General features: G+C 44.8%; 1 protein-coding gene across 1 annotated transcript in view; it reads right to left on the bottom strand.

The window, feature by feature from the left end:
* ANKRD13D (ankyrin repeat domain 13D) overlaps window positions 1-14,268 on the bottom strand; it is a 455,050-nt gene extending 440,782 nt beyond the window's left edge. Inside the window, exon 1 of the mRNA XM_069628948.1 lies at window positions 13,233-14,268. Within this exon, the coding sequence (XP_069485049.1) occupies window positions 13,233-13,322 (90 nt within the window). The 5' untranslated portion in view covers window positions 13,323-14,268. The remainder of the gene's footprint in view (window positions 1-13,232) is intronic.
* Between the last annotated feature and the right edge of the window lie 1,564 nt (window positions 14,269-15,832).

The following is a 15,832-nucleotide window of genomic DNA, read 5'->3' as shown; positions in this document are numbered from 1 at the left end:
CCTATTACAGTGGTGTTCTAGAATCAGTGATGCTGGGGCAATTTGCCTGTGAGCAAGCATGTGCTGCAGTGGTGTTCGTCATTGACAAAAGCTCAGCTATCGTTATGGGTGCGCCATAATGTATGTGGAGCATGCAGTCTTTGCCATATAAGAACATTCTAAATCCACACTGACCATGCAGCGAGCGTCCGCTTTTGAGATCATTCTATCCAGTCACAACATTCACATTGTACGATGTAAAACTGTTAATCCTGTCACTTCCTAACCTCAGCGGATCAGCAGCCGGGCCTTCTCAGTCACAGCGTCATCTCCCTGGAACTGTCTGCCCCGCGATCTACGCAGACTATCCAATCACTTCTTGTTTCAGCAAGCTTTAAAAACTCACCTTTTCTAGGAATGTTTCTGCCTTCTATCCTGTCAAGCAGCACCAAGATGCCCTTGTGGTGTATGTTGCGCTCTATAAATACATAACAAAAAGTGAAATATTTTCCGATGACTTGGTCAACCATGACAGCGTCACTTATGAGGGCAAGGAAGATAATATCCCTAAAGCACAAGACAAACCACTTGAAGGGGGGGTGGGTCCTCTGCGTTGACGGGCCAGCAACAATTGACCAGGACACAGGCTTACGACATACTGGGGCAGCAGCGGTCCGCCTAGTAGATGGGGAATACGAGACACTTGTGCAGAAGAGGTTGCCAATGCATTTCTCAGCTGAAGCAGCGGAGCTCATAGCACTTATTGAAGCACTACAAGCGTCCCAAGGGTGTCACAGGACCATTTACACTGACTCAGCATACGTTACCGCCACAGTACACGCAGGTCTTGCACAGTGGAAGAGAAAGGGATTTAGGAGGGTGGATGGATCCCCTGTGCAACATGTTGCATTACTGGACAAACTGATCCATGCAATCTCCCAGCCATCTGTAGTGGCAGCTGTAAAATGCACTGCCCACACTAATTACACAGACTAGGTCTACTCGGCAACGTTGCCACAGACATGGCAGTGAAAGCCACAGCATACCTTGCAGTGCCACAAGCGGTGGAGTGTCCCGTGCTGACACCAAACACAGAACAGTTGCCTACCTCACACAATGTCCTACCAATTGCACAATTGATCGAGCTACAGGGACGGGCGCTGCAGGAGGAAAAATAGCTTTGGGTAAAAAGGAGGTGTAAACAGTCTCCGACAGATCTCTTATGGAGACAGGAAATATCAGGGAAAGCGGTGATGCCCCATGAGTTATTACTAGTGGCGTTCGACCAGTTACACCATCCATCACACGTTTCCAAACAGCACATCGCAGCAGACATTCAGGAAGACTGGTTTGTCCCCAACATACAAGAGAAATTGACGAACATGGCCACACATTGCGCTACGTGCCAAACCTACAGCACAGGCCTCACACTAAGGACTATCAGAGGCACCCTGCCCCGCCCTACTGGGCAGTTCTGCGAACTACACATTGATTATGCAGACATGGGCGAAAGGAGTAATGGATTTCGTTACCTTATTGTGGTTGTTTGTCCCTTCTCGCGATGGGTGTAGGCAGGGCCTTCTGCACACCCTGACGCTAAGTGCACTGCCAAATTTCTAGCGCAGGAAATTTTACCTCGATGGAGTGTGTGTGTGATGTACTGAGATCAGATAACGGCACACATTTTTAAATGACCTATTCAAAGAGATTTGAACATTTCTGGGCATCAGGCATCGGATGGGCACCATTTACCACCAAGGGGGTCGTAGAAAGGATAAACGGCCTGCTTAAAAGCAAGCTGTCAAAACTGTGCACCGTCTCTCACTCGCATTATTCAGTTTGAGCACACAGCCCTGTAAAGACCACCATTTATCACCCCACAAAGTGGTCATGGGGCGCTGAATGTACACACAACTCTTTCCTGTCATTCGAGCATCAGACGATCATAGAGCAGCATCTATTTTGGGGGAAGAATTTAGCAGCTACCTGTCCTCCCTACCAAAAGGCAATAACATGCATCTCCAAACAGATTGCGCCTCCGCGAACAGAAGAAGCAACTGATGCTGCAGAAGACACGCCTACAACATCACCACCTCTGCAGCTCTTCCCTGGCGAGCTCATTTATGTTCAGAATTTTATTCGCCGATGGAACCAGCTCAGGTATCAGTTTTGGGTCGCTTACGCCACTCCCCTAGCAGTTAAGGGGAAAGAGCTACGTTACTGGGTGCACCTCTCTGATGTCTGAAAGGCACCTCTGCCCTAACCTGCACTAACAGATTGAACTACCCCTTAACCCCAATATTAAACTTCCGCCCTTCCTGACAGCACAAGCACCCTTTTTTAAAGAATAAAGAAGTATCACCCAATGCTGCCAAACAACGCTGCTAGATACTACATTTGCACAGGAATTGCAGTTACCCATACTCTCTCTTTCTCTCTCTTCCTCCTTCTCTCTCTGCCCCTCTCAATTGCTCTATCAAGCTCACAGTATTGCTTAATATCCCTCCACCTCTTATCTGTCTCTCATAATTAAAGATTCCTTTTTCGGTGGTCATCGCAACAGATCCAGCGAGATCCAACAGTTCCATTTATGTTAGAAAAAGTAATGTGTATAGTTCTACGTCGAGGTTTTCCTATTTATATTTATGTGCAATGCAGTAAATTGCTGAGCTATTTGCAATATTTATGTTTGGGTCAAGTATATATCTGATGTGCATTTTTATATGGGAAGGGCATATAAAAGAGGGGGTATATACAAACAAATGCCACCATTAATGGGTCTATACAGGATGCCATTGTGACAAAAAAGGGGAATTCAGGATGTAAATGTGACCGACTGGGCCACAGACACCAATGTTGATAATGATATGAGAAGAAACAGCCCCATCTGTGATACTTTCGATCTCACCATGTCCCTTGAAAGTGTATAAAACTTGTGTTTAACACGAAACAAAGGAAACTTAGAAAACATAGATATGAGAAGTACAATGGACAAGGCTTGGATACAATAGAAGATGTACACCATCCAGAATTCTCAAATAGTTGGTATGCAGAGATGAGTTCGGTGGGGAAAGAAAAAAGTGAATGGAAGTTATGTCTGTTCGTTGATACTGCATGCATCAGGGGCACCCAAGGTATTAATAGCACAAGAACTATCAATTTTAGAGGCTCAATGCCATTTTCATCTGGCGCTGTGTAGGCTGCAAGGCACAAAGAGTGCAATTAGAAACTATGGCTCCTGATCAGCTGCATTGCAAACAAAAACCCCAAAAGCACACAGTTCCTGCGAAGGCCATACCTGAACTTTCGAGGAGTGATATATGGAGACGGCAGGTGGCAAGAAGAATCAATGAGTTGCGCAGCAGGAGGGTTACCGGGATTCAGAGATGAAGTATTGGCTCAAGTGAATACAGTAAGTGCACAATTCTGGAACGAACATATCGCAAAACTAATGTAGATCGAAGCAATGGAAAAGCCAGTAACAGTGCAGCAGCAAGAAACTCATGAACTATGCTTTTATAACGAAGGAACTGTTTTTGTTGGGGCTAATATCAAATGCAATACAACACTGTTTATCTTAGTGCTCAAAAAAGGTACTGCTGCAGTAATGGACTATTATCGGGTGTGTGGACAGCAGGCATTCTTGCATCTCCCACCATCAAGGAGGGGCTATTGCTCACTGGCCACTCAGCAATCCTTGTGATCACTGAAGAACACCTTGCAGTGGGATCAAAGAATTTGCCTGCCCTGAGCCCAGCTCCAGACACAATGGGACCACCAGAAACCTGCTACCATGCCCCAACTTTCGTGTCTAATCTGAGAAAGAAAAGAATAGCAAGTTAGGCAGAAAAAGAAGATCTAATTAGCGGTCTCACGACTCCTGTGTATTGCTAAAGGATATACCTAATGAATATAGACAGTTTAGCAAAGAAGAAACTTTTTTTGCATCTTTACTACTGCCTGGGGTCCAAACAGCCACCAATACCAAGTGGATCCAAATCGTCAGATGGGAGGTCGTACAGTTAGCAAATGACACAGAACAAGACCTAAACGCAATAAAGGCCAAGATGCGCACCATAAGATTGATGACCCTTTACAACCGGTATGTGCTTGATCTGCTCACGACAATGAAAGGAGGGGATTTGCCGAAAAATAGGAGATTCCTTCTGCATGTTTGTACCTCCGAACGATGCAGAGAACGGCTCCTTGACACAGATAACCAGAGCACTGCACACCCTCGGATAGCACATGCAAACTGAAGCTGGCATACAAGATGACTGGTTCGATCAATTTTTTGGTTGGGCACCATCTTGTAAGGGGGCGATCGTGAAGATGCTAGTGCCCATTATCGTGTTAATATTGGTCCTTTTTTTGCACCTGCCAAACAGTTCAATGTTGTGTCAAAGCAGCACCTCACGGTACAAAAGATAGTGCTGTCCAAACAAGCCACACATGGTGCAGATAGAGCAGCGCTTACACCCTCTTGGCACCATCACTACACCCCCACCTGACCCTGAGCATTGAGTTGATTTAGCAGGAGATGGAGGATGTGTATATTTGACTTGTACCCCCGAGGAGCATGCCCTATCTGGTCAGAGTTTGAATCATGTATGCAGAGCATGGGTCCCAAAGAAGGGGTTCATCACCTTATGTAGAGGCTGAAAGGTTGGAGGGGGAGTGCTGGCGAGGGACACAAGGATGGGCTAATTGGGGAGTTTGTTAATGTAGAGTTACCAAAGAGGTGGGGGTGTTGGGAAAGGGGCAAGATCTTCCCGCACCCCTAAGTGCTTTAGGATACGGCAAAGACTGCTGCAGATACTGTAAGAGACCAGGGGGAGGGAGGTGCCCTTAGGACTTCTACATGGTTCCATTATTGCATGATTTTGTAGGTGTAGTGCACATGTGGTTAAAACAGCCATTTTAGATATTAGCAGCCATATTGTGGCACAAAGCTTAAACGTAGCACGATAGGTCAGCACTCAACTCGAACATGAGCAAGGGAATAGGTTGTATGTGGCAGATTTTGCCAGAACGTTCCGCGGCAGCAGAGTTCTTTGTTGGCGTTTTTTTCCTTTTGTGTGGAAATAAAACTTGTAATCCTTGCAAGAGGTGTTTTGGGCTTTCTTCCCTAGTGGGTTGTATTTATTCTGTGGTGCGCATCTGGGGGTTTTGCTACGGAAGTTAAGATACATTATGGAAGCTCAGCAGTTTTGCATTCACCGCTCATCAACCGACAAGCCTCCATGCAGCCATGTCCAGAGGAAAACCTGGCCTAGCAGTTTGGGCTGTGCTGCTACCATTGGTGGCGGCAGCTGACTGATGATATGGCTGGACCCCTTTTGCAATGGCGCAGAGAGGCTAAAAAAAACAGTGGTGTGGAAGGTTGCCCAGAGCAATGCCAGAGTTTCAGATTCATTTGAAACCTTCCGCCCATCACTTTTGTGGTCACATGTCCAGAGGAAAAAGCTTCTGTTGCACCCGAGTGACTCACAAGCTGTTGTGACCTGAATCCGCCAGTATTTATTCGCAGTGTCTGGCGCTTGCATACATCCCCTACAATCCTCTGTGCAAGTACAGCTCCAAGGTGTAGGCTTAACCATGCATTTGTGTGCGTGCCAAAACACACAATCCTCTGCATGAATTAACATGCAGGGTGCAATTCCAGCTTCAGGTACACGTGACCTCCCACATGAGACTCTGTGTGCAGTCTTGGAATGGGACAAAAAAAGTAGGCCTGGACACCTGGTCACCTAATCAAGTGGCCCACAAAGGCAAAACACAACTCATTAATGCTCACAACAAACTGCTGGAGGTGTATCTAGGAATAGAAGGTTGAGAACAGGTCCAGCAAGTTGTGCATTTTAACGCATAATCGACTAGTTTCATTGCTCAAAACTCACAGGTGCACAGAGCACAAAGTCTTCAAACTTGACAATAAAACTAGCCTTTTAGGCCGGGTCTTTGGGAATTGCCCTCTAGGCCAGTCCAGCCTGTATATAGCCACCACCAGGGTGCAAACCGAGCCTCTAGTGCACTTGTTTGACCCCCCTACACCAAGCAACGATGTGCAGCCTTCTCCAAAGTCCAAATAAGGAATATTGTGCAAGTGTGTGACAGGTCTATGTGCAGCCACCTCCTATGTATGTGGAAATGCTTTGCATCAAGGAACGATTGTATTTTTTATAGAGGGTACAGTGACAGGGGTGTTTGCCCAGAAACACAAAAGCGAATAACAGTCAACAGGATAATGCCGAATAAGGTGCAGTACGTTCTTGAGAAAGGTATTGCGCAACCGACCAGTTAATGCCAGGGAATACATGGTGTAGGACATGGGGATAGGGTAGGCATTACAGATGGAGGACGGAGAGGGCTACATACAACTCTGCCAAATGATTTCCACTACGACACCCATGATCCCTCACCATTGATTATGCGGGCTAAGGCTGATTAAATCATAGTAAAAACTTCTGGAGAGCCAACGATTGCAGACCCTCTCCTTTAACCATACCGTGTTTTACAATTATACTCACGCTGTACTGTGATTTCTTTTAATGTATCCACAATTCCAACAAAAATTGATTTGCATTGGGATTGTTACAATGTGCAATAGACTATGTCAGTGATTCCCCCAACTTGTGGCTCGGGAGCAACATGTTGCTCGCTGCACCCTAAAATGTTGCTCGCCAGTTGCTGAGGGCCATGGTCAAGAAGGAGGTGCTTAAGGGATGAGACCTTGGTAGCAGTATAGCCAGGACAGAGTCCTGAACTGTGCCGGAATGTTGGCCAATGAGCCTGCTGTGGTACCTGTAGGCTCATTTTTGTAGATGCAAGATTTGAGTTTGCTGCCACAATGCCAATTATTTTTCAGAAAATGTCCTTACTCATTGTAGTGTCATTATTAAAAAGTGGTCAGCTGGCAAATGCATCAATGAGCAAAATAACTGAACCATGTCCCCATGTTTGTGTCCTGGAGAAAATGGTCATCTTTTGTTCTTTTGTGCAGCTAGTAAGAGCAAAATGGACAAATAGGTGGCATGCATAGTCACTTCCCTTTTATTAAATAATTTGCATATGCTCTTTTTGTACAAGCAAGGTTTATGTTTGCCACAGTGCAATACACGTATCAGAAATATTATGTTTAGTGTCACCCACATTTATTGTTACATGGTGGAAAAGTTGTCATCATTTGATACTTTGTCCATCTGGCACGTGGATAATGGGCAGACCAGGCAAATGCAAGCCAAATGTTTCATATTTAAATAAGTTGCCTTTTATCAAATCAATTAAGTTACTGTTAATAAGTTATAATTAGCAAGCCAATTAAATAATCCAAATACCTAGTTAAGACCATCACGCCCCTCTATGAAATGGTCTTCAAATGCTCAAAGTTTTGACCAATTGTTGCCAACACATTTTGTCACCAAGCCCTTCTGTGCTGGGAGGAGAGGACCCATAATCCTTGAAATATTTTTATTCCCAACCTCTTTTTAACCAATGTAACAGGCCTGAGGTGCTTTAAAATGCATGATTTGCTATTAAATACCAAAGGAATTCTTGGGGTTAACCCTCAAAGCCCCAGTGGGGTGATCTGTAAAGCCTACCATGTTCTTGTTAGTCCAGAAACGACCCTAAGAAAGTATAGTTTGTTTATTATGTTAGCCGGTAACCAATCGCATCATATGACAAACATCGCAAACATAGAATCGTCAGAATAACCAGTATAACCACAGGGCGTCCATTTTGTGTAACATCCGCCATTTGCTTTTTTCCTTTCTGTCAAATGCTTTGCAAAATATATTTTATTCTGAAAGCTCATACACGGTGCGAGGCCACAGCCTGCATGTTGAAAGATTAACCCAGACAGGAATGTCAAACAGTACAGAAATACATTGTTTTCCTCCCTCACAAAGTCCTTGGCGACAAGCAGAAACGGCATTTAATCAGCGGCCCAGGTGCCGGCCTGTCTTACTAAAGCTGTAGCAATAGGCTGTTAAAGCATGAATTATACTTCTCTAGCGGTCCTCCTTCGTGGATCTGCCTCAGAACAGGCTGACCCCTAGTTCACGAATAGAAACGGGTAGATAACGTGCTATGGAATGTGTCTCTCTCGCGAACACGATATCCTTGCTGAACAAGTGCTTTATGTTCTCCATAACAAAGAACTGTCCCTGCAACTGTTGCTAAAATAAGTATAATTAGATTGAATAAGAAACTTGTCATAATGTGTCATATTTGTCATGATTGTCAATCACTGAACCCTAGCTCTAGAACATAAATTATGGGAGGTTTGATGTGCCTTCAAAGATGGCATGTTTGTATATATGTTGCCACTTGAGCGATGCTCGCTCTCTTGCGTCTCACGAGGTCTGGGTGACGCACGTTGTGAGACGTTAGACCCAGTTGGCCGACTGAGCATACTTTGCAATAAACCATAGTACTTGGAAAATCGAGACCTTGTGTCTGTCGTTTTCACTAGTATATGGTGATTGTGCCTTAGTTGCCATATGCGGGGGGTCTTTACGCCTTAGCATTCTGACAAGTATTCATGAAATAAAAAATATTAATAAATAAAAATTGATTAACAGTTGGCAACATTTAAAAAATACATATATTGTATTTCATAAAATTCACTCCAAACAAACTATATATAAAAACCTGTTAATTACAATTAACTATATAAAACATAGCTTCTAGGCTTGTCCTAATACCATTTAATAAAAACTGGGGTCTTAAGTAGTGCTTAAGCAAAACAGAATGACAAATTAACAAAACAATTAACCAAATCTTCGACTCCCATTTTGCAGGCACACTTCGTACTTTCTCCTGCACACCTTCTTTGTTTATTAAGAGGGGACACATTTGAACATAGCATCATCCTCCAACATTTCACAGATTTCGCCTTGCTGTTGTATTTGAGTACTTAGTCTGCATATAAGGCTAAGGAGGGCAGCTTGTGTATTTTATGGACATGTGCCTCTCTCCCCATTTGACAAGCTCTTGCTTTAAGAGCTCATAAGAGTCGACTTAAAGTGCAAAATGTTGCTATATTCCACTCCCCGTCACCAAACCAAACTGGCAGTGCCTTACAATCTGCCTCATACCATAAGAATTTGTCTTTACTAGTGGAGGCCACAATCTCGCTTACAATGATATTCACATTATGATTCGCAGAAAATCCCAGATGTGCTTTTAAAAAATGAGTTAAAATCACCTTCAAACAGAGCACCCTCAATTCAGCTCATTAGGTACTACCAGGTGTACCTGGGGGGGGGGAGACCTGCTATTTGGTACAGGAATTTATTTTACTGCACCTCCAGGACATGGCAGGTCGAGTAATCCCAGATTTTACGCCCATAAAAAAAACATGGAACCAGACCTGCCAAATATGCCTCCAGAACTTGTCCAAGCTGAACACCCAAAACTTGAAATAACATTGTAAAATCCTGTTAATCCTTAATAAGGCCCTTTCAGCCGTTTTATTAAAATGATTGGCCCAAACACTGCTCTTTGGAGAAGAGAAGAACCCCAAAAAATGAGGTGCCCCCCTCAATTCTACATTCATTGAAAACCCAGCTACACGGTTCCCCCTTTTCCCAAACACCATCATTTTTGTTTTGATCATATAATTTCAAACTACGGTTCCCAGAATAGTAATTTCCATATAAAAAGGCACTGTTGGAGCCCTGCCAGAGTTAAATCCACAACAGCTGTCACATCCGCGTAAAGAAGCAAGCTAGAAGATGAAGCCTTCAGAGAGAGTGGATTAACTTTCTTAAGAGAAGTACTATGGTAAAAGTCTGAAAGTAATACATCGTGGCCAAGGGACATACCTGTCTTGCACCTTTTTTGGTGGGGGAAAACGATGAATAATTACCCGATCGTGTATATCGGACAGCCGCAGAGGTGCCTGCATAGGACAGTTGAACCCAATAAAATGTAACTTGCATCACAGGATGTTTCTATCAATCAAATCAAATACTTTCTCCAAATCCCAAAAAAGACACAAATAGTGTCTGTCTGTGAAGCAGTGGTCCACTGTACAAAGCCCTCTCTTGAAACCCACTTGGAAGGTCTTCAGGATATTGGTACTTTGAGCCCACTTCTCCAGTCTGAGCATCAAACATTTGGAGAATATCCTACTGGCAATGTCCATTAACGAAATTGGCCTGTAACAGTGGGGGTCAGCAGTTGAACCCTGTTTTATATGTAGGCACGATCAGACTACTTTTCCGTGAAGATGGCATAATGCCCATCTGGTCAAATGCATTAAACAGGTTTCCCAATATAGGAGACCACCAATTTGGGAACAAAGTGAATTTTCAAAAGATTGGTGTCATTCAAAATCGGGACTCTCTCTAAAAGCTCCTATTATTTCTCAATAAAACATTGTTTAGTCTTTTTAGCAATTTGTATATACCCTTTTGAATCTATGAATCCGGCCAGCTGCCAGACCACTCATTAAGCCATGGTTCAATGTTCTTTTTCGAGATTCTGCATGGAACAATGGGACCTCCTGAAATGGGGCTGCCATTTGCCAATATCTCTGTTCTGGATCGTTTCAACCAGAGCCTCAAAGAAGGGGACACTTTCCTTTGTGGCATCAGCACTTCTTTACAGTTTTAAGAAAATATGTTTAATTTCTTATGAATTAGTCATTCTTTCCAATGCCTCCTTGTTGAGCTTAGGCATTGCCAACCAGCCCCACTGGCTGTCTGATATCTTCACAGGGCCTACCCCTGGCCATTGGAAAATAAACTCAAGAGGAAAGTAATGACCCTATGTTCAATCAGAAATGCAAATTTCATAACATTCTTGAAGAAAGAAACATCCGCAATACAGTAATCCGTGATTGAGGAATAGTATTACTGCTCTTGTATGCTTAAGAATGCACCATTACCACTAACTATTCCAGAGATTCCTCGGACAGAACCCCAAAGTACACACCAGTTTTACTGTCCATACATTTCCACTCAACTTCGTGAAAATATTTTCTGCAAGAATCCAAAGCCTCTGATAATGCTAATTTAGTCCTCCTATGTTTGTGAACAATTTTGCAAGCCCCATCTGTCTACAAATGTCCTACTTACCACTCAACATTTCCTTTAAACCACTTAATGTGAAATGAATTTAAAGACCATTGCAAATTTAATTTGCTAGAATTGCACATGGCCTAGATAACTTAAGTACTGCAAATTAATATGGTCTATTAGCGATCATAAGTAGTTACATTTATAATGTGTGTTGCAATCATATTTTCAAAGTCACAAAGGGGTGCCTATGGGCTAAATATGCGGGGTTCATCACGACAGATACAAATTTTAAACACAAAAGGGAACAATCCACCAGGAATTTATTAACAAATGCAACAATTATCACACTGTTCCAAAAAGGATCCTAATGAAAGAACCAATATGGAACACAACAGGAGGTGCCCCAGCTTGCAATATGCATTGGCAGAAGACAGAAGGATAGGGTGAAGTTCTAACTACAACTAACTACGTTCCCTCTAATGCTTGATTGCGCTGGTGTGCTGCTTATCCAATAGCAGACAGGATAAGGAATGGAAATAAACCACAGTCCTAATATGCAGCTGGAGGCATGACAGGAGGTTGTCCCAGATCACGCATCATGCCACCAGCTGCATATTAGGACTGTGATTTATTTCCATTCCTTATCCTGTCCGCAATTAGATAAGCGGCACATCAGCGCAATCAAGCATTAGAGGGAACGTAGGTAATTGTAGTTAGAACTTCACCCTATCCTTCCGTCTTCTGCCAATGCATATTGCAGGCTGGGGCACCTCCTATTGTGTTCCATATTGGTTCTTTCATTAGGATCCTTTTTGGAACAGTGTGATAATTGTTGGATTTGTTAATAAATTCCTGGTGTATTGCACACAATTTTTCCACCGACCGTGCACCAATATGTTCCATCGAAGAATGGATGTTGCTCACCATTTCACTTGATAAGTACATTTTCTCATTGTGCACAATAGGTTGGGTACCCCTGGACTATGTATTAAGCCCTGATGAGGACCTCGTGGAGGTCGAAATACGTGTCGGCTTTATGTGTTAAACTACCAGTAAATTCTTGATCAGTGGAGAAGCGCCTACTTTCTTTGATTATCCATGTTATGTTAATTGGAGCACTATCAGTTTAAATGAGTGATTCAGTTTTGGAACTGATACCATAGGGAGATGAGGAGCGCATGGAATTTAGCTCAACCATTTGTTTTCTTTGTCGTGTATGGCCTTGGGTTTAGTCCACTTGCTTTAATCCATGCCAGCACCCTCAAACCAAATTAATTTTTGAATCCTATGTGATTAGTTTACATAGATAAAGATTGGGAGGAATCTCAGCGTGATAGGAGCCCACTTGGTTTACCCTGGACTGAATACAGGATAGTATGCATAATGGAGTCAGCTTAGTGCAGATTTGAAGGAGTGGATATTAGTATTATCTGGCACAGGAAGGACGTTCCAGTGGTGCAGGGCAAAACAAGGAGGAGCAAAAGCCCAGGCAGTCGAGGACAGAGCATTTAAGTGCAACCACCTCGAGTGTGCGGATGCACACCTTTATGCGAGTGTGTGGGACCAAAACCTGCAGCATGCCCCCACGTGCTCACACGCTCAGTCACTGCAGACATCCGAAATGTGTGGGGTCAGGCCATGTGTAAGTAAACCATCCATTTTCATTGTATTCTGGGACTTCGGAGTTTAAAATGGGAGGGCAAAGCTGCAGGAATAAAACTTGGACTGGCTGGGTGACCCCCTACTGTCGCAAAGCAAAACTTGGGAACTCTGACACATGACTAGGACTACTAAAGGAAGGGTGCAATGCTTAGGCTCTGGCGTACACGTGTGTTGCCAGCCATGCACCGCTCTCTGCCTTAGGTAGCATAGCTACTCAGATTCCAGTGGGTTAGCGAGTAAGGCGCCCTGCTTCCGTAAACAGTCCAGCCTGTCATATGCAACTAAAGCCGGTTATATTTAGGTAAAGCCAGACCGATTGTATTTTAGCAAATTCTGGCTGGTTGCGTTACTGTCAATCTCTCCACTTCACAAGGTGGAGGGCGATTCTGCACATGTTCCTGCCCGTTCTGTCAAAGAATGTAACGAACACATAATGAAATACACCAGAGAGCATAGTATACACGAATCATAACATCCATTTATATAGGGTTATGATAGCAGGGGAGGAACAGTTGACCCACTAACTTCCCATTTCCATAAGAGCCAGCCGTTTTGCCTTACCTGGTTCTTCAGCAGCTCCGCCTCCAGCTGCTGGAAGTGGTTGCCCCAGACCTGCAGGTGCAGGGGGTATCGTTCGGCTACCCACGTCATCGCACCGGCATCCTTCCTTCCCAGTGCTCCTACTGGTGTTTCCACAAGCGTGACGGGTTAGGTTTGGGGGAATAGGAGCTAACCAAGCGACACGGTCGTCTACACCCTTCCGCTGCAGTTGCGTTTCACTGCACCTGCTACTCCGGTCGAGGCCTCTGGTCGGCTGCCCCGGAAAAGCCGCACCGGAGGCAGGAAGTACCCCCTCACCCAGAGGTTAGAGGAGGGGATGAGCATATGAGCGGTAATGGAGGGCAGAGGAGGGGGGGCTTGAGGAATAAAACAGACAAAATCAGCACACTCACAAATCAATGGGGGTTGGGGGTGGTCGCCGAGGGATGCACTACTCGGGGACAAGTAACCCGGAAATAACAGGGTGTGTAATGACTACAGTAGGTTGCATGTAGTTGTGCATTGGTGATTTGACAGGTGCCACATTGTGGTGTGCAGCCAATCAAAGATTTAGGAAATGGGAGGGTTCTACATGGGGTCTTGCCCGCTGGGTACCTTCACCGCAGTGCGCCAAGAGGTCGCTGTCAGTTGCACGCCCGGGAAGGAGGGGGGTAAACTACCAAGCACTTCCAGGTTCCCATGGAAACCACAGGGAATAGGGCCTATAAGGTACTGAGGGGAGGGGAGAAAAGGTAGAGGCTCCCGTAGGCTGGGCTCCTTGCAGGGCACGGCTGCAGCCTCCTCGCTTACAGCTCTTTCCGGGTCTGGGCGCAGCCTGCCTTTTGTGTGTCAGGGGAGGGACTACAGTGAGGGAGAGGAAGGGAGGGGCTGCAGAGAGGAGGAAGGACTGCAACGATGCGGGAGGTGTTGAGGAGGGAGGCCCTGGGCCTGTATTATGGAGGGAGAGGAGCACCAAGGGAAGGCTACGGCAAGGCGGTGGAGAAGCGCAGGGGGGGAAGGAACGGCTGTAAAGGCCGTGGTGCACGAAGGAGGGATAGGCCTTGCTAGGGACAGAAGAGGGTGTCAGCAAACCGAGAAGTAGGCGGGACTCCAGGGAAGGGGCGGTCACCATCAGAGGAACGGCACTGACGGGAAAGCAATGTGATACAATACAATACTTAATTTCTGTGACAAGTATGTCCGCTGCATAAAGTGACCTCTCGGGAGAGGCTAGTAGAGGGTGCCCGAAAAAAAATGGATTGTAGCAAGCAAAAGTGAAGGATAGCAAAGAAAACGACGGGGCTTCAATGATCGGTCAGGTGATCAATACAATAATGCTTTTTTGGCACCACTAACGATCCGTGTCACTACACGGTGTGACGCCTCTTTACATATCTGAAAATGAGCCATCGTTCTCCTGCTTTTTTGTATTTTTGTAGCACCTTACTTTGATACGGATCAGTGTCCTTGCATGTAGGTAATGCACCGATGTCATACTGAGAGACCGTTGCTTCAATTACGTTCAAATGCCGGTTTAAACCATACCCAGGGCTTTAAGTGGACCGGAGCCAGCCAGTGCCCAGCCTGGCAGTCTCCAAAAAGCTGTTATCATTATCTCTCAGTCGTGTTTGTCCCAGTGCTTAAAGTGGGATGAGAGATCAAGATGGGAGGTTGTTTCATTCAATAGATGGGCTATATGTGTCAAGCTATCTATTGAATGAAACAAAAGTAATTCATCATCTCTGAAATAGCACACTATGATGTGACACTGGCTTATTACCAGCAGGGCTCGGGTTTGAAACCCCAGCACATTACAATAGAAAACATGTTTGTTTTTTTATTGTCCTGTGCTGGGGAATCGTGCCCGAATCCAGGTGCTCAATTTCTTTCATTCAATAGACTGCTTGACACATAAACCCCATAGTAGTAGTTTGTAATAGTGGCAAGGGAACTATTATTAGTATCCCCGTTTACATGCAAGAGGAATCGAGTCCTGGAAATCCCCTGCCACAAGAACGGAAGACCCAGACATAGGATAAAGTTCACTGTCTTTATTAACAAATCAGTGACAGGGATCACAGCGTGAACAATGCAATATTCTCCAAGCGCTCTCAATCTCCAATCACTTGTCTGGTTTTGTTAAGGCCTGACCTCACAAAAATGAGGTTGTGTCCCAAAAACCTAACGGGAAGGGATTGGTTAGCGAGGTAAACTACATATATGTTATATAATGAGTTAGTGCACTCATTGGGTAAGCCATATCTGGTGGCTGCTCCTGCGCTTTGGATAGTTACCAGGACAAGTGCACCTATTCAAGGTAGGTGCAATGACCTGAAGGTGCTGCATGTTCCCAACAAGTTACCATCTCTGATCTCCTAGGCCTTGAGACAGAACATTCGGCTTTGAACCTGTGCTACGTTTGTATCTCCCTGCCTTTGGATCAATGGGAACAGGCTTCATAGTCTGGCTCAAATGAATAGGCTCTGTTCTAGCAGGTTCAGATCGCGTGTGTAGGGACCACAAAATGGACTTCTCTTGCTTGCTATTATGGAGGGTTTCGGCGTGCGTTTCTTGCAGGCGACCTATTTCTTCTGTTACTTGAAACCCTCCTTCTCTCCGTG

Source organism: Ambystoma mexicanum, chromosome 12 (assembly GCF_040938575.1).
Source record: "Ambystoma mexicanum isolate Mex_15411 chromosome 12, UKY_AmexF1_1, whole genome shotgun sequence".
In the NCBI taxonomy this organism is placed as follows: Eukaryota; Metazoa; Chordata; class Amphibia; order Caudata; family Ambystomatidae; genus Ambystoma; species Ambystoma mexicanum.
Note: the sequence above shows the minus strand (reverse complement) of the source record. Positions and strands in the feature narration are given on the sequence as shown.